A 19,513-nucleotide genomic window follows, 5' to 3' on the forward strand; every position below is an offset into this window, starting at 1 on the left:
ACTGCTACATCCTCTATCTTTCGGTCCTCTTTCTCTTCTCCATTCAGATAGACGAGGTATGCAGGGCATCCTTTCCTTATCATAGTGGTTGCTTGTAGTGCAGAAATTATGGACTTTCGTCGCCTCATGGAGATTCCGTGAAAGATTGTGGGTTCCTTTCCTGGGTATTGCAGCGAGATCTGCCTTTCCTTACAAAGAATGGTAGCGTAGTTTTCGGCTAACCAATCCATTCCCAATATGATGTCGACGCTCCACATCAACATCACATGCAAATTGTGAGCCACTAACTTAAGGTTTCCCATAGTGAATTCTACGTTCGAGCAAGTTCGTGAGATATCTATAAGGCCTCCTACGGGTGAGGACACCCTCATCTTATGTTCGATTGCATCAGTAGGCAGTTCTAAAGTATCCACGCAAGGTGCTGATATGAACGAGTGTGATGCACCAGTATCAAACAAAATGGCAATAGGTATGTTGAGGAGAGTTCCCATACCTGCCAGATTGCCCTGCTCCTGGTTCCCTTGCTCCATCTTAGGCTGCTTCTGTCTCAGTGCAAAAGCTCTGGCCTGAGTGGGAAGCCTCTGCCGTAACTGCCGCTGGTGTTGTGGAGCTTGGGGTAGGGCCGCTTTTCCTTTCGGCTCAGCTTGAAGTGCCCGCAGTTGCGGACGCTGCCCCTGATAGTTCTGTCTCCCTCTTACTCCAGCATTCTTATCCGGGCATTCTCTAGAGAAATGTCCGCCCTTGCCACAGTAGAAGCACCTATCAGTCCCAGCCTTGCACTCCCCATGATGATTCTTTGAGCACTTAGCACAGGGAGGGGCTCTAGTTTGGTACTCCACCATCTGATTCGGAGCGGTTTGCCTTCCACCATTCTGTGGTGGCCTCAGAGCAACTTGCTGCCTTTTAGTCTCATTTGGGGCACGATCTCCATCCCACTTCCTTTTCTCTCGGAAGTTGTGCTGTTGTTGAGGTGGTGTTGCGGCAACAGGCACAATTGACCTCTCTTTGGGCATGGCTGCCTCAATATCCAAAGCTCGACTCAGTGATTCGGGGTATGATAACCCTCCAAGGCTTGCCAAGGCCATCCTTATTTCGTACCTCAGACCGGCACAAAATTTATCAGCCATCTTTTCATCAGTATCAACTTGATCAGGCGCATAGCGAGACATGTCGCAGAACATTCTGTCATACTCAGTAACGGACATCCGTCCTTGTTTCAGGTTATAGAACTCCACTTCCTTGCTCTTTCGGTAACTCTTCGGAATATACTTATCATACATCTCAGTCTTGAATTCATTCCAAGTCATCAGAGCCAGCTGCTCCGGGGTCATAGTTTTCTTCCGTGCCTCCCACCAGAAATCAGCTGATCCTGTCAGTTGGAAGGTCACACAAGTCAAGCGTTCCTGGTCATTGCAGTGCAGGAAGTTGAAGATACGCTCCATGGCACGTATCCAGTTCTCGGCCGTAGCCGGATCCCCTAAGCCATTGAACACTGGGGGGTTCTGTCTCAGAAAAAGTTCCTCCACTCGCCGCTCCTGTGGAGGTGGAGGCGGCGGAGGAGGTGGTGGGGTCATCCCTCTTCCCGCTCCATTTCCTCGTGGTACATTTTGTGGCACCTCGCCATTCCTTCTTGGCCGTCCGGCACGTCTCCTTGGTGGCATTCTGTTCTAAGGATAACAAGGTTAACATGGATTTATACTCATCGAATGTCATGATCGTACGCATTAGATTCATTAAATGCACCATTCTCTTGAACATAAGGAGCAAAATAACAAATATCGAATAACATAGCCAAGAAACATCACATGTCATAAGTCAAGGGAAAAAAAAATTGCCTCTAGAGAGGACTTAATATCTGATACATGTGAGGGCAAAAGGGAAATAAGAAAGCTCCTACAACGTTCGATACATGGGATAAGAAAACATGATGCTAAGCTACTACAACGAACTCGTCTGAGGCCCGTCAGATCAATCCTACTCAGAGTCACTGCTGATCCACACCGGGTCGCTATGACTAGTCCCCTGATGGAGCGCCTCGATCGGAGACAGTAGCTCCTCGGGGTACTCTGGCACTACAACGGGCTCTGGTGGCTCTGGGGCTGCCACTGGTGCGACAGGGATGTGGGGCTTCGAGACAAAGTCCCTGTCGATGTGTGTGGCATAAAGATACAATCCCCGGTAGAAGGCCAGGTCCGCGGGGTGGAGAGGCTGCTGTAGGACCTCAGGGTGGGGCTCTACTGGAGGTGGAGGTATCTCTGGTGGAGGTCCGACCGGTGGTGGGGGAACGAACTCCACTGATCTCATCCTCGTCTGAACTCTCCTCCTCTGGGTCCTTGTCATCATACTTATCTCTCATACTGCTCCCCATAGACTCGGTCTCATCAGTCGAGTCGGGAGTGATCTCTACTCGGCTCCTCTTGCGTGCGGGAGCCCGAGATGACTGTCCCTCCTCGAATACCCCGTCCGCACCCCGCATGAGGGCCAAGGGTGGCAATCTGCGAAATCTCTCACTCCCGGGTGCCTGCGTCTCCGGTGGGGGCCCATCACCGAAGTGGAAGCACCCCGCTGAGACTGCGCTCAGAAAACCGGGCATATCTCCGATAGACTCATACGTGGGAGGCGGGGACGAAGTGTACAACTCGGCGGTGGCCATCATCCAACTCCGCCACTCCTCGGGAAACAAATCAACGAGCCTCATGATGCCCTCGTAGGCCTTCACCCCATGACGATTGGCCTCATCCCATAACTTCGCATAGTGGGCCACAAACTCCGCCAGCGTATCCCCATGGCAGCGACGGTAGGACCGGAAGTAGCGAACGACTGCCTCGGAATCCGCACCGGCTCGGAGCGGCCTACGGTGGGTATAGCGCTGTCGTGCCATCTGCACGAAGGATAGGCTCTCAATATCGTGTAAAGGGAGTATATAAGGTATAAAAGTAATATGCATAAAGTGGAAGATATAGTACTAGTCGTCATATCGAGAAATCAGTAGGGTTTCCAAGTGGAAGGTAGATCATATGAATATTTGGCTTTGAGTGACGCGTGGGTCCTCAAAATTTGGACGTGTTCACGTTAAAACGTAAAGGCCGTAATATAGTATGTCGTAGTTCGCGTCTAATATTACATACTTGAATAAAAGTGAGGGGTTCGCCCTAACTTGCATGTCCCCATAGATTTCATCGCTCTTGGGGGCGGTGAAAGAGTTGTCATTCACAACTACTTGTTCATAAGTATTCTAGCCTAATATACTTTCTTAGGCGCTCTAGATTCGCATGCATAGTCCCAGCTATGAGTTATTAACTCCATCACCATAAGCTCAAAGATCACATAGTTGATCACGCATAGCACATTACACTTAATGTCAAAAGCAACTCATAAAGTTTCATGAAAGATACATTTCCTTGAAAAAAAAAAGTTGCGTAGTTTTTGCATGACTGAAAAAAAAAATTTCCTTTAGAAAATTTTAAGAACATAGGTATTTACCTCCTTTGCTGCGGTTGAACGTGACGAGGCGAGGTGTTGGGTCCCTTTTAAACTTTCCATTTTAGTCATATTCTAGTCTAGTACTATCATTCTAGACTAAGGCTTGAAAGAAGGTTCTTGGGTCCAGAGCGAAAGAACGGTGCTCTGATACCACTCTGTCACGACCACATACCCCCTAGTGGTAGTGATTGCATCTATACGTGACTAAATAACACTTTAGAAACAATATAATGGGATAAACATAACTGATAAGTCGAACATAGGACATTAGTCTCATAGGCGAATGTGAATCAAGGCCAAAATAAAGTCAGAGTGCGGTCTAGGTTCATAAATTCCTAGTACAAAATCCTAATGCAGCGGAAAAGTCCAAGACAAAGTAGTATGTATGGAGACATACTACCTTGGGCTACCTATCTACTTATTTAAGGATCGTTCCCAACACCTTCGCCTGCTCGTCCACGTTCAACCTGCACATTTGAAAATAACATGCAGGGCTGAGTATTTGATATACTCAGTGAGCACATTGCCAAAAACAGTTCTATCTTTATTTTGTCAATGCCACAGTTGAGTGATCACGGGGTTTTACTTAAAAGACCCGAGTCACTAAATACTTTTCTTTTCATTAAGATTTGATTGCACAATCACGTAACATAGATATACCATATCTGAAACTGATGTGAACCGGGAATGTGGCCACATTCCACGACGGTCACTGGACCGGCCAACTCCTTTGTTAGCTCACGGTCCCCTCATGTGTACACTAGTCCGAGTAGGGTTTGCGGCCCTACTGGGACCCGAATTCGATTTAACTTAAATTGGCATAGCCAAGCAGATAGGTAATCATAAAACAAAACATGGCATGACAACATACTTGAGCAAAGATTCACATTTTCATACTGAAATCACGTTTTGAAAGAATGCCCACCTCAAAGCAAAATCTCTATCCGTAAGTTCTTTAACTTGGCCTTAGACGACGCGTGACGACGTCCCTTTAGGAAATAAAATGATACTTAATTAGATTTTGAGATATCCATTAAGCTTAAACATGAATGCATCCTAAGTGCGTGATCATTTTATTCCTTTTTCTTAATTCATAAGTAGTCCTTGAGCACTAAATAAATCTTGCGGTTTAGTTTGGTGTGGAGGTCTATCAATTATTCGTTTAACGAAAGAGCGTTACCTCCTATATATTTTATTCAAGCACTAAAATAGACTCGAGGTCTATTCATCATTTCGTACCATAAATTATTCGAGCGCTAATACTAAAGTCCGGGAATTAAATTTATCATCGTAGAATTAATTGGCGGACCATTACTTAACCTCAATTATTTGATTGAGCAACATAGGTGGGCTCATGATTTAATTAAATTCCTAGTCCATACTTTAATTTGAGTTGGTGGCCCAAACTCCATAATTAAATTCTATAACAAGGCAGCCCATTTCTAAAGTATTTCCTTAGTCCATATTTCTTTAATTAGAGAGGCCCAACAAAGTAAATAAGAAGAGGCCCTAAACAATAAAACAAAAGAGGCCCAAACTTCTTCTCACTTCCATCGGCTCTCACAGAAATCGATTTGGGGGAAAAATCCCTAGACTCATCCCCCTCCTTCCTCTCGGTGAAGGCGCCGCTCCACCCGGGTTGCCGAAGCGCCGCCGGCGTTTTCCCTCGGCATCCCGCGTCGCTGCCCTGCTGATGTTGCACCGTCGGAGAAGGAGAGGAGGCATCGCCTCTCTCTCTCTCTCTGCGCAAATGGCTCCGCTCTCTTTTCCCCGGCGAATTCAGCGTTGCCTCCTTCAATCGCCGGTGCTCCGTCGCCATTCGTCACTCTCATCCTCGGCGAAAATTTGGAGCTCCGTCGGTGGGAACTCCCGTCTCTCTCTCTCTCCGTCGAGTTCGGAGAAGTCCTCGGCTGCCCGACGAGCAGGGCTACCGCCTGCTGCGCCGCTCCAGCCATCTCCGCCTTCCCCCCTCTTCTCCGGCGATTCGCCGCTGCCGTCTTCACCTCAGGAGCTTAGGCTCGCCGTGGAGTTCCAGCCACGGTTGCTGCCTTCGTCACGTGGTCAGCCCCTGCTGCCCATACGAAACCGGCAGCCACCGTCCTTCGCCGAGTCTCTCTCGAACCGCCACGATAGTCCCCGAAACAACTCCGAACAGCCCCGACTCACCCCGAAGATAAGTTCTCTACTCCAAGTTATGTTCTTCTCTGTATTTTTTTTTTCAATTAACAGCCGGGGGGGGTGTTCGATTTGATTGTGCTTAAATGAGTTGATTTTGGAGGGACATTAGCTCCCTGAAACGAAATTCTACATATGCGTGCTACTGATTTCGAGCATAAAGGCAGCCTATTGTACTCTTGTTCCATTTATGTGTTAAAGCTCTAACAATGCTACTACTGTTATGAGATTTCTATAGCTATGATTCTGTGTTCTTGAGCTAGCATGATGTTCTAAACAAGGGCAGAGGGTGTGCTTGTGTTATATTGATTGTGATTCTTAAGTTGTGGTGTCTCTATATGATGACATGAAAATTGATTGGGAGAAAAAGAAAATGGAGGTGTATTACCTCTGGAAAACGAAGGAGTGGCTGACTTTGCGGCTGTTCACTACTTGCTCCACCCTCTAACTCTCTGTTTTTGCTGAAATTTTGAAGTGTGTGTGAAAGGAGTTGGTATGTGGTGTGGAGAGGTCTTTATAGGCTGAGCTTTGGTGTACTATGGGGAATTAATTTGGCTGTTATACTACCTTGTTCCCTTCTTGCAGAGATCCCCCTTTTGACTATGTTTCTGCAGCAAGATATACTTGAGAATTGGCTCTATTTGAGTACTTAGTACTTGGCTATTAACTCCCATTGTTTGCTTGTGGCTGGTGAGAAACAGGTGCTGCATTAGGGTGGAGGATTTGCAGGCTGGACTTGCCCCCTTTTGGGTAAGTCTTTGGTCTCTCCACTAAAGAGATGTTGTCCATTTTCTTCAATTAGTAGCCCCCCTTATTTCCTTTTGTTTCTTAGCAATTTAAGCTGGTCCCTACATTGCAGGTTGGGAGGGGACTTGGGCTGCCAAGCTGCTGTCCGAGACGGGCTTGATGCCTCGGCCCAACGGGCTGATCGGAGAGGGCTGCGACTTCCGGCCCGGAAGAAGAGACCCGTTGCCATTTGTTCCATGCATATTTCATCTTTTTTTTTTGTTTCTTAGTTGTCATTAATTAAGCCTTGTTCTAAGTATTGTAGTATTTGAACATTAGTTGCTCGTTAATTGCATTTCGAAATTTCTATTCGAAAATTCGTGATATTTTACAATGAAAATTCCAATTGTTTAGTTCATTTGATTACTTTAGCTTTTACTTGCAACTAAAAAGAATTAAATCTCATAACAAGGGCTCGAGTTCCAATAACTCTTCGTGAAAAGAGAACTTACATCTTTAGTTCGACAATAACAAAACGAAAGGAAGGAAATAAGGGTGCGGGTATTACAAAAATGGTCCCTGAACTATGGGTTTATCTCGAAAATGGTCCCTGGACTTTAAAAATATCACCAGTAGTCCTTGGACTAAGGGTTAATATCAAAAACGACCCTTTTGTACTGTTACGAGACAAAAATGCCCTTTTGAGGGGTTTTGGGGGGTTTGGGCAATTTGGTCTTTTTACACTTTTAACATTTGAAATATGATATTATTTCAGTTATGTACTAAATCTGATATTATTTCAAAATTATCATCCTTCTTCCATTTTGTCATCCTTCACTTTGTTTCTTTATTTCAATATTAGATTTAATTTTACAAAATTAAATTTTAAATTTTAGTTTTTAAATATCAATAAATTTGTTTAATTATAAAAATTAATAAATAACAAAAATTAATAGTCATAATCAATATTTGATAGTGTCTAATATTTAATCAATAAGATACGACAACGTCTTAGTTTAAATCAATATTTAATAGCTTTAATCATAAATAGATCATATAACACGATTTATTTTGAAATAAATATGCATCTAATGTAAGACTAATATAATTTTCGTTTATTAATTTGAAAACAATCAAAATGACTAGAAAATTTCAACAAAAATACTCCTATATAAAATTTTTAGTCAACTTCATAATATTCAATCACAAGCAATTATAACAACCGAACGAAGGCTAAATAGAATAGCTCTTATTTTCCCATCATGATTAATATTATTTTTTTTACTTATTCAATTCAGCTGAATATTATACTCCCTCCGTCCCAGATAATTCGTCCCAGTATTCCATTTTGGTCCGTCCCACATAATTTGTCCCACTTCACTTTTACCATTTTTGGTAGTGGACCTCATATTCCACTAACTCATTCCTACTCACATTTTATTATAAAACTAATACTTTAAAAGTAGGACCCACATCCCACCAATTTTTTCAACTAACTTTCCATTAGATTTCTTAAAACCCGTGTCCGGTCAAAGTGGGACGAATTATCCGGGACGGAGGGAGTATTAAAGAACAAAAATTAATAGTTTTAATCAATATTTATAGTGTCCATGAATTAATAGTTTTAATTAAAAAATTTTATTGATATTTAAAAATCAAAATTTAAAATTTTATTTTATAAATTATATCTAATATTGAAATAAAGAAACAAAGTGAAGGATGACATAAGGGAAGAAGAATGATAATTTTGAAATAATATTAGATTTAGTACATAACTGAAATAATATCAGATTTAAAATATTAAAAGTGTAAAAAGACTCAATTGCCCAAAACCCCCAAAACTCCTCAAAAGGGCATTTTCGTCTTGAAACAATGCAAAATGACCGTTTTTTATATTAACCCTTAGTCCAGGGACTACTGGTGATATTTTTCAAGTCCAAGGACCATTTTCGATATAAACCCATAGTCCAGGGACCATTTTTGAAGTTCACTCTAAAAAGTAACACATTCTAAAGGGAAAAGGTATATAGAAAGATAAATTATTTTAAAAAAAATAAAATAATAGTAAAAAAATACATTATAAAATATAATGTGTGATACCTTCTTAAATATCTTTCCCCTTAAAGAAGGTTTTACATGGAAAGAATGCAAATACGGTATTTATAAGATTTTACCTCTCCATTGATGGGGAGGTAAAGATACCTCTTCAAAATACAAAAATGTATAATATCTTCTAAAATACCTCTCCCCTTAGAGAATATTTTTTCATAAAAAAAAAGTAAATATGATAGTTATATTAATATACTATTCTATTTACCTCTCCACTGGAGATCTCTAACAAAACTAGAAAAATCATATCCCTCGGCCCTATTCACAATAGTCACATTTAGTGGCACAAAATATTAGGTGGAGAGTTATTGAGTAGGATGAGACAGAGAGAAAAAGATTATTAAATATTTTAATAAAAAAAAATGAAAGAAGGGGGTTTATTCTATAAGTAGAAATGAAATGGTCAATCTTAATTGATACCAAAAAAAGGAAAAAAAAAAGAAGATAATTATGTTGAATGGGACGAAGGGAATAACAAATTTATTGTTAAGACCACTATATAAGAAGGTTGTTGGTGCCATTTTGGGCTGTCAACGTGAGCCATGACAATGTCTTATGGTCGTGTCTCACGACTATGAGCCTAAATGGAATGTGATCGTTAGTTTAGATCTCTATTGTGGGCACCAACGTGATGATTTATTATAGCTTCTTTTTCTTAAAAAAATAATACGTTCATTCACAAAGAATTAGTTTTAGTAGTGATAATATCAATTTTAATGTAAAATTAGTAAAGTAAGAGAGATAAAAAGAAAAGTCGATTGATGTATAATTAGTAGAAAGTGAGGTCTACTTCATTAGAGAAAAAATTTCTTCTAAACATAGATAGAGATCAAAATTTTTTATGGACACCTCAATAGGAAAAAATAAGACTAATTTGATATAGAAACTCATACTTTTTGTGATTGTTCATATTGTTAGACATAATAATAATGAAATGTAGTCTATGATTTAGTTCTTAGAATATTTTAATTGAATGGGGTGGCTATGACAAATTATCACATGACTATCCATCTAGGATTGAGTTGTCAGATTCAATCTTAGAAACCAAACACAATACAGATTTAATCTCGAAATACAATATTAGAGATATGTACATAGTTGCCTGAATATTTATACATTTTCTATATCTATGTGTACTAAAATGAATTTAATAGTTTTACATTTATTATTTTTATTTAAATTAAGATTTTAAGGATAAAAGAACAAATAATTACATTAAATAACTAAAGTTACATAACTAAAAACACAAATAATAAAGAAACACTTGTAATTTAAATAAGAAAATTACATAATTAAAATTTGAAACTACAATTCCACTGCTAGAAGAAGTTTGCTCCCAAATTAGGGCACAACGTCGTCGGGAAGAGATATGGGAGAGGGGGGAGAAAGACGATATGATATAGTGACCCACTTTTTCTTCTGATTCACATATACTCCCTCCGTCCCCCATTAAGAGTCACACTTTTCCATTTCGGTTCGTCCCCAATTAAGAGTCACACTTCATTTTTACCATAAATAGTAAGTAGGTCCCACATTCCACTAACTCAATTCACTCACATTTTATTATAAAACCAATATAAAAAATGGGTCTCACATTCCACTAACTTTTTCAACCAACTTTTCTTTATATTTCTTAAAATCCGTGCCCGGTCAAAGAGTGACTCTTAATAGGGGACGGAGGGAGTATATAGGATCCGTGTTTTTCTCTTCTGACCTAGGATTTGAAAGTTGTGGAATCACATTTTTTTGGTTTAATATGTAGAATTGAAATTGTGTGATTAGGAAATTTGGAATTAGAATTCCATTCCAATTCTATATTTTCATTTGTGATACCAAATACTAGAATTGGTTAAGTCTCCAATTCCATTGCCCGAATTTCATTTCCCAATCCCAAGCGTAGCCCAAGAAACTTTAGATGTTAGCAAATCACTAAAAATAAACACTATCAACTTATTTGAGCTCCAATGCTCGATATGTGGCTAGATGTTAACGTTATCAACTTATTTGAGCTCCAATGCTCGGAATGGCAAAAAAAAAATTAATTTTAATGAAAGATAATTACTTTGTTTGGCACAATATCTTGAGTTTGAGTTCACACCAAGAAGCAATAAAAACGTGAAAACGAAACTTACTTGAGGTCGACTCATCGTTAATTCATTTAAAATCATTTTCAAGCAATTTAAGTGAAAAATATCAACAGTTACATTTCTCAACTTCTTTTTCCTATTAATCCTAATCAGAATTTCGTGTTGGCAACGATGAGTAGGTACGTCCATGGCATGCAATTTTTATTGACTTCAAAATTTTAAAAATTGAAAAGAAAGAAAATTCAATCTCTTTTGTAAAAAAAAGAGGAAACAGCCGAATTTCCAGACTTGAGGAAAAACACAGTAAAGTGAAAATTCCAAATTTAATAATCCTAGTCTCGTTAAAGTATATTAGGAGTATTTCTTTTTAGGCACATGATTTTATATAATACTAGTACTCAATTATTTTTGTGCAGAGAGAACAAATAATAAATAGTGAAATTATTTATTTTTAGAATTGTGTAACTTTGAATGTAACATTTTTAAAATAAAAATGTGTTGCTGTAAATGAAACTGAGTTAGTAATGGAAAATAGTAAGTTTGTAACCATGCATTTTTAGTTAAGATCTTTCATTTACATTGAACTGTTAATATGATATATGTATGTACATATATATTGGCAATGTATTTCTGACATATAAAATAATTACTACTTGAATTTCTTTCCACAAAACAACGATCCATTTGATACTTAAGCTGAGAAATTATATATTGTTAACTTTCTATGTTCATATATTGAATAAACTAATAAAATTTTACTTTTTTTAGAGTTAATAGCTATTAAATCTTAAAATTTAGTCAAAATCTGGTCTTATTTATCTCATGAAATTTGAAATTGAAATATAAAATCACCCAGTTTCAATTTTTTCTCAATTGTTCTATTTTATATACAAAACATTTTTTTAATGTTGTTCAAAATAATATTTTTTTCATTAAAATAGAAAAAGAAACAAGAAAAAAAAAGGAAAATTAAACTTCATGCGTTAGACCAGAAATTAAATTAAATTTTATAATTTAAAAGACTATTAATCCTTTTTTATATACTCCATCAAAGACACTTAAGTACCCTAAATAGAAAGAGAGATAGTGATGGGATGAAGGGACTAGGGGAGAAGAACCTAGAGATGGCCATGGAATTCAAATTCATTAGATTAGATTGAACAATCCATCAAAATATTTGCTTGTCAACAGCCCCCATACACTGAATCCACCCCCAAACCCCCCTTGTCTGCCCATGGTTTTCTCTCATGCACACAAATGGGCAAATGGGGCTCTTTTTTCAATCATGTAAATTCAATATATTCAAATACTAGTTAATAATTAATCATGCATACATGTATCTCTCTCCAAAGTTTTTAATTAAGGCAACAAACACAACCACATGATCCACCCAAATCCCTTCCTTCCTACCTAATAAAGCAATTTGCACCCACCCCTCCCGGTAAACAAGGAATAAAAATACCGCCACAAGGCTCAACTTGTTAATCGAACACCCATATTCCCAGCAGCAATAAAAACTCCTGTTCTCAGTTTCAATATTGAGTTTTGAAGAAATAAACGGAAGAATTGTGGAGTGCGAAATCTGCATTACAATTTGTTAAAGGTACACATTCCAAACCTCTTTCAACAACTGGTGCTGTTTTGTGTGTGAATCTGTAAATAATTTTGTAATTTTGAAGGGCAGACGAGAAGAATTCAGCTGAGATTCGTGTTGATTGAAAGAGAAGAGACGAGATCTATCGCTAAAATTGAAGAAAAGGAGAGATCGGAGATTGAGTGATGAATTGGGAGCATCCTAGGTCGAGATCAACAGCATTGATGAATCTCCATCTGAGGAGATCGAGAAATGGGGATGCGGATGTGAAGAATGAATATGAATTGAGTAGTAATTATCCATTGCGATTGGGGCATGGGAAGAGAATGTTTCGATACTTCACATTGGAGTCGATGTTTCTGCTGCTGTGCTTGACGGTGTCGTTGCTGGTGCTGCCCGTGGTGCTGCCGCCGCTGCCGCCGCCGCCGTCGCTGCTGCTGCTGCTGCCCATCCTCATCCTCGCCTTGCTCATGCTCCTCGCCTTCGCGCCCTCGTCCGCCACCACACACACCTACGCATACGCATAGCTATTAATTTTCAATTTCCATCCATATATTTCTTTCTTTTTTCTTTTGAATAGTATAATGTATAATCATATTTGTTCAACCAGATTTTGACCACTTGTAATTTCTGAGGCCTAAGAATTATCAGAGGAAAGTGAATTGAAAGTTGCAAATTCCAAGGTAGTGAATTCTTTGTTCAAGCATTGTGATCCAACATTAAGACCATTCACAATAAGCGACCATCCGACCGTCGTGTGGGACAACGCCTATTGTGGCCGCCGAGCCGTCACCGTTCCATTTTATCTTAATTTATTTAATTTTTATGCACAACTCTCTTTCTCCCTAGATGTAATGAATCACCATAGCGATTTCCCGAACCCACCGACTAATCACAATATATATTTATAAATACCATCAATTAAAAAGAATTAAAAAACTATTAGAGGGCCGTGGGCGGGAGGTATTTTTGGGATGAATATGGGAGGACTGGGCCTACTGTGAATGCTCTAAGATCATGAATTTAGTTGAGAAAATTGGTTGTAACAAGACATGTAACTAGTGGCCAGTATGCTAACTCCATATTAGTCCGTCCATAGATAGGACTCTCACTTGTATTCCACTAACTTTTTTCCATCCACTTTTCTTAAATTTCTTAAAACTCGTGCCCCAAGGAATGAACTCCTAATGGCGGACGGAGGGAGTACTACGTAGGTAAATAATATATCGCTGTTATATTATAGTATTCCCTCCGTCTCATCATAAATAACTTGTACTGTCTCCGTCTCAACTAAGTTGAGACATAACTTTTGGGTACGGAGATTAAGAAATTATGTTAAAAAGTATGAGAGATGAATAAAGTATGAAAGATTAAAAGATTAAAGTAGGTGATAGATAAAGTAAGAGTGAGTGAATATTTTGTTTTTAGTTGAAAAGGGAAATAATTAACTTAATTGAGATATCCAAAAAGAATAAATGTATGGAGTAATTGCTAAAAGAAGGAAATGACGGTTGTAAGCTTTGATATATTGTTGAGCCATAATGGTCCTGTGGCCCATTCTCAAAGCCCAACTTATCGCTTGGATCTATTTTGTGTGGGATTAGCCCAATCAATTCTCTCTCTCTTGATAACTTCGCCGACTGATACTGATTACTGAAAGCTCCGATGGACTCTGTGCTCACCACTCTCCATCAGACCCTAGCTTCATGCGCCAAGGTAATGGACTCTTAATCATGTTTCCCCACGCTTCTACTTGTCTCTGTTCATATCTTACGCATCAATTCTCCCGAATTCCTGAGCAATTCCTCTCATGATGCGCGCAGCTGATCGTAGCTGGTGATTACGCCACTTCTGAGCAATCGATTGCAGAACTCGTAAAAAACCTCAATGCAATCTCCGAGTCGCTGATAGCAGAAGAGCCTCAGTATTCGCAAGAGTTGGCGGTTGAAATTATCACTCAAATTCATCAATACGTCGCCACTCCTGCGCTTGGACAGGTATGTCGCGAATTCGTTGTTACTGATGTTCGATGATTGAGATGGAACTATTCTTTTAGGAGATCATCGATGCGTTAGCTTTTGAGTTGCCCAAGGCTGTGGCGCGGTTTGCTTGTGTATCTGATAGGTGTTTGGAGGTCGCAGAAGGCGTAGTTGATTTGTTCGTAGAGAGATGTAGTCCACGAGAGATGCTTTCGATTTTATTGGAGGTATAACAAGTGTGGTTTTGATTAATTTTAACTTATGTATTTGTTGATCTTCCTCTCAAATATCAAGCAAGCAGTGCATTACTGAATATGCAAAATCAACATTTCCTTATCAGCTTAATACTTGCATTTGGCTTTTGTTCCTGCAAATAAAGTAAAGATGATATTTGCAATATGACAGGCAATATCTTCTCTAAGCGATCCATTCATGCTTCCTGATTGCTTCATACCTCTTCTTACGGGGCTCGCAAAAGGTATATTTATATTTATCTATACATGGTTAGGGGTGATAGTGTTGGCTACTTACCCACCCTTTGCATTTATCTTATTCATGTTTTTCGTCTGTATGCTGGAAGGTTAATCACACACATATTCTGATGCCGAGCCCCGAAAATAGATTCTGATTTGTCATGTTTCTAGCAAAAATTAATGCTTGAAAGTTGAAATCCTTGATATCCGTGTGTACGAAATAAGTCTAAGGACCTCCCATTGAACTATCCTGAATAGTTATTCATGCTTTTCTGGTTCCAGTTATCGTATTGATCCAGAGGCGGCTCTATGAACAAGTAAAACACGCAGTTCCAATCATTCTTAATGTTTTGACAACCTTGTGCTTGAAGTCCGATGACGAAGATACAGATTATGAGAAATTGTTTAATAGAACAACTGGCATTGCCAGCTCTATAAGAACAATCAGTGTAAAGTTGGTAGGTAACACTAACCATCCTGCATTATTTGCTTTATCTTGTGTCTTTACCTGATTATGCAATGATATTTTTATCACATATGGCAGGAAGGCGAGGACAACAGGAAACTGAACGCTTTGTTAGGCCTATATGTCTTGCAGATCATGGTGGACAATCTTTGTGAAAGTGAATCTAGTTTTGGCTGTACTAAGTTGTCTCATAGTGATTTGATGCCATCATCTATGTAATAATGCATCATCCTTGATGTGTAGGCTCTTGTTTCACATGGAATGGCAAGTGACAAGTTGAGATGTCGTCTCGTGGTGCTGCAATTGTCTGACTTCCTTCCCCATTGTGATTTGTCTTATATTGGTCTGGTAACAGGATGTGAAGTTGATATGATCTCTAAACTAGTTATTGGAGGTGACTTATTATTGCCTTCATATGAGTATATCATAATTCATCTCTAGGTTGTTTGCATATATAACTATTGGAGAAACTTACCTCTCCTTGTTGTGGATGCCATACAATTGTGATCCTTTTTGAACTAAAATTACAGATTATAGTGAAGTTGGCGTGGATTGCTTTTCTCAAGTGAAGCTTGGAGCGGCACTAGCTGGTTAGTAATTGCCAACTATCTCTCTCTAGTTGATGTTGCCAAGACCTGATATTGATCTAATTGCTCTGACTGATCCAGTGATTTGGGGCTTTGGGGATGGTGAGATTGCTTTTGCTGCCAAAGCTGATATGACCTCTGTCTTAATGGAACTCAAAGGTAACTGGACTAGAAGATGGGAGGCAGTAGGCATGTTAAAGTACCTATTCTCATATGCCAATATGCCATGGGGATTGAAGTGGGATGGTATCAGCTTCATTGCATGTATCATGGATGGCGTCATGTCGAATACAAACAATGAATTTGTGGACTACTCCTTACATATGCCAACTATGTATACCAGCTTGCAGGTAGGTTGGTACTGTATAAGTATTTCCTTTTCCTAAACTCTCAAGTTTATACCATTTACTCATTTGACTTGTTATTATTAGGTTGTCACAATGGTTATCATGTATACTCCAGAGACTGAACTAAGAAAGAAAGCATTTCTAACATTTAAGAAGGTAAAATTTCTGGTGCTTTAGATCTTGAGTATCTTCTTCTCTACGAGAAGATTATCAGATGGTTTGTTAAGTTTTAATCCACCCTCCCCCAGTCAACATGCTTCTGAAAATTTCTCAAAAACAGTCATTTAATGGCATTATCATTATCTAGTGCTTAAAAACTCAGAAATCTTATGAGTCTCTTAATTATCTTTATTGTTAAAGCAAGAAAAGCCTCTATTGCTTCCAGGCTTTCCAGCAAGCTTAAAATGATAGTAATCACAGAATTCTTGTATTTTTTGCTTGTATTGTGCATCAGAAATTTTTGCAATTTGCAGTTTCATTCCAATAAAAATTCATGTACTTGTTCTTATGAAGCTTTGAGTTACTTCAAATGTCTATAGATCGTGTTTCCGGATTTAGGTGCATAACTGCTGTTCTTATGTGATAAATTGTCCTTCACTAACATATCACTTCTTTTATCTTAATCGTGTTCCTTGTTCTGTCGCAGAAGCTATTAACAAAGTCTTCTAGATTTTCCACTGAATACTTTCATGGGCATGATTTATTGTTTATATATGCAGATGCTTGCAGACATCCCAACTCCTTGGAGATTTGATGTCTTAATGGCTTTGATCAAGAATAGCAACTCTCCTTCTATGGTAGGCTCTTAGGTACTCTCATTTTGAAAGTATGAAAAACTGCTAAGCCTGTTGAATTGACAATTTTAATGTTGAGAATGTGGTCCTCTGGGTTACAGATTGGAATACTTATAGATTGTGTGAGAGAGGAAATGCGATTGGAATTGGTGAAAAGAAATGCATCAGTGGATACCCTCCCAAATAGCGAAGTCAGTCAATCCACATCGCTTTGGAACCCATCTGTGCTACAATTGGTTGAAATGGTTCTCAGGCCTCCAGAGGGTGGACCTCCATCCCTTCCCGAGGACAGTGACGCAGTTAACCTCTCTCCTCTCTATGCTTATCAATTTTTAGCGGCCCCTCCCCACCATGACCCTTACGCATGCCTGCCTTTTTAAATTTGCTTTTGAAAATAATGGAATGTCATAAATTCTAAAACATTTTATTTTCATTAGTGTTGCATGGTTATAATATTATGCTGTGTTTCATTTTTGGTGACATTTTTTGGTTATTCCATTTTTCTTGGGGCATTTAAAGATGTTAATAAGTTTTTTTGGGACTATGATCCTAGTTAATGCTGAGTAAATTGTGTTGCAATGCAATTAATCTACCTTCTATTGATGCAGGTTTTGTCAGCTCTCAATCTCTATAGATTTATACTGATCACTGAATCAACAGGTTAGCACGAGTGTCTTTGGAATCATAGAAATTCCGTATCTTGTAATACTGCGCTTGTTGCTTCAGTTTTGGAGTTTCTGTGATCACCCTCCCTTTTACAAGTCGACGATGTAGGGTATTATATAGACCTAACCACTACATGATTATATGCTACATGTATATGAAATTAATCATTAGATTTCCCTCAAAATAATGAAAATTGTCTTGACCTTTGATCTTGAATTTCACACGACTCACCAAAACTAAGTTCCTATATACACGAACCAAGTGTTGTATATTGCATTGTGATGTGATGGAGACGGTGATACAGGAAATTCTAACAGTAGTGGAATATTAGCCAAGGAGAAATTGCAGAAAGTATACAAGGAATGGCTTCTCCCGTTACGTGTATTGGTGAGTGGAACCATGGCTCGAAGCATGAAAGAATCTGATGATTCTATGTGTGCACTCAACCCAGTGGAGTTGGTTCTCTACCGTTGCATCGAACTCGTTGAAGAGAAGCTCAAACATTTGTAACTTGTGGCAGATGTTAGTTGTTCATTCCAGGCATGGCACGTTTGTCTTTTAACTATAATCATATCTTATTGTGAGATCCATTGCTTTTAATATTGTAAGAATAGCGTTTAGTTTGGCTTTTTTAAAATGCTTCAAAAACATTTGACTTGGTTGTACATTATTTGCTGAAATTCAAACTTTTATAATCTGTTCTGTAACAGATCCAAAACTGGATTTTTTTGGCTTGTGTTCGGATCTATCGAAAATAATGAGATCCTGTTCAAATTTGCACGCTCCAAAGATCTAGATTAGGGATGTTAGTGTAGCTTGAAACTCATGGATTAACCTCAATAGCCTGCTAAATTTAGAGGTTAGAGTCGAAAATGTTTAACTGGTAAATCTCATACTCGATCAGCCCGCAACCTGAGTACCACTTATCTGGAATTTGATGTCTAGTCCACTTTATGGGCTCTATACAACTTTGTACTTGATCATATTTGCATTTATACTTCTATGATTAGTATCTTTAACTTTTGTATATTAAGTATAAATTTAGGATCCTTAGAAATAAAAAAATTACTGTTGGGTTAATTTTGATATGTACATGTTTGGCCTGCCAAGCTAATTAAACTCGAACGCTTAGGGTTAAGATCACAAATTCCAATCCAATTATCTCACAACCTAAATGGAATTTACCCGAAAATGGACCGACCTAATTAATATTTTTAATTTAGACTCGAATTTATAATTTTTCTATCTCAAAATAAATGCTAAACGAACAAAATTAACCACAATGATAACCATATTAAGTAATAATAGCACCATAATCTAAAAAAGGTCACTTCCTCCGTTGAAGTATTGTTAATTACTCTCTAGGTCCTAGAATAGAAGTTCTGTTTGGTTTAAACACGGGATTTATAACGAAAAGTTGATTGAATAAGTTAGTGAAATATGCGTCTCACTTATATATAATAAAATAAAATGTGAATGGAATAAGTCGGTGAAATGTGAGACCTACTTATCATTCATAGTAAAAGTGGAATATGACTTTTAATGTATGATGGATGAAAATGATAAAATAAGACTCTTAATAAGGGACGAAAGAAGTGTAGTTTAAGAAGTAGAAGGGGAAGAAAAATATAAACGATAGTAAAAATCTATTGAGCTATGCTATTTAAAAATAGAAACTGGTTAATATTTATGTAGGACTAATAATTCCAAATAAATCAAAATATTATGAATAATAATAATAAAAATACTAGTACAACTATCGAAATAGTGAAAATTATGATTTAATTTGTTACTACATGTATCCTTTCGTTAGAAATAAAAACTTTGTACCTTAGGAATGGATCCATGTGTCACTATCACTATTTTCAATCTTTTCTCATATTTTATGATTTTATCCATTTTTTTTCTAAGTTTTTTTAAAATAACAACTATTTCCATTTTGGATCATTAGAAATTTTAAAATCTTTTTTATATTAGGACATGGACTCCATAATCCACTAACTCTACTTTTACTATTTTTTCTCTTC

The 19,513-nt window shown here is 38.2% G+C and overlaps 1 protein-coding gene and 1 long non-coding RNA gene across 2 annotated transcripts; both read left to right on the top strand.

The window, feature by feature from the left end:
* The first annotated feature begins 5,720 nt into the window (after positions 1-5,720).
* LOC125208377 lies at positions 5,721-6,815 on the top strand. The gene is made up of 2 exons (XR_007174102.1): positions 5,721-6,408; positions 6,518-6,815. It is a non-coding gene; the product is annotated as an uncharacterized LOC125208377 (long non-coding RNA).
* Positions 6,816-13,752: 6,937 nt separating this feature from the next.
* On the top strand, positions 13,753-18,195 carry LOC125208070 (aberrant root formation protein 4). The gene is made up of 14 exons (XM_048107621.1): positions 13,753-13,890; positions 13,998-14,171; positions 14,231-14,380; positions 14,559-14,631; positions 14,909-15,084; positions 15,171-15,230; positions 15,336-15,486; positions 15,623-15,682; positions 15,761-16,029; positions 16,111-16,182; positions 16,746-16,823; positions 16,922-17,119; positions 17,429-17,480; positions 17,791-18,195. The coding sequence occupies exons 1-14, from the start codon at positions 13,840-13,842 to the stop codon at positions 17,994-17,996; spliced, it is 1,770 nt and encodes a 589-aa protein (XP_047963578.1). The 5' UTR covers positions 13,753-13,839; the 3' UTR covers positions 17,997-18,195.
* Positions 18,196-19,513: the final 1,318 nt, after the last annotated feature.

Source organism: Salvia hispanica, chromosome 2 (genome assembly GCF_023119035.1).
Source record: "Salvia hispanica cultivar TCC Black 2014 chromosome 2, UniMelb_Shisp_WGS_1.0, whole genome shotgun sequence".
NCBI classification, from domain to species: Eukaryota; Viridiplantae; Streptophyta; class Magnoliopsida; order Lamiales; family Lamiaceae; genus Salvia; species Salvia hispanica.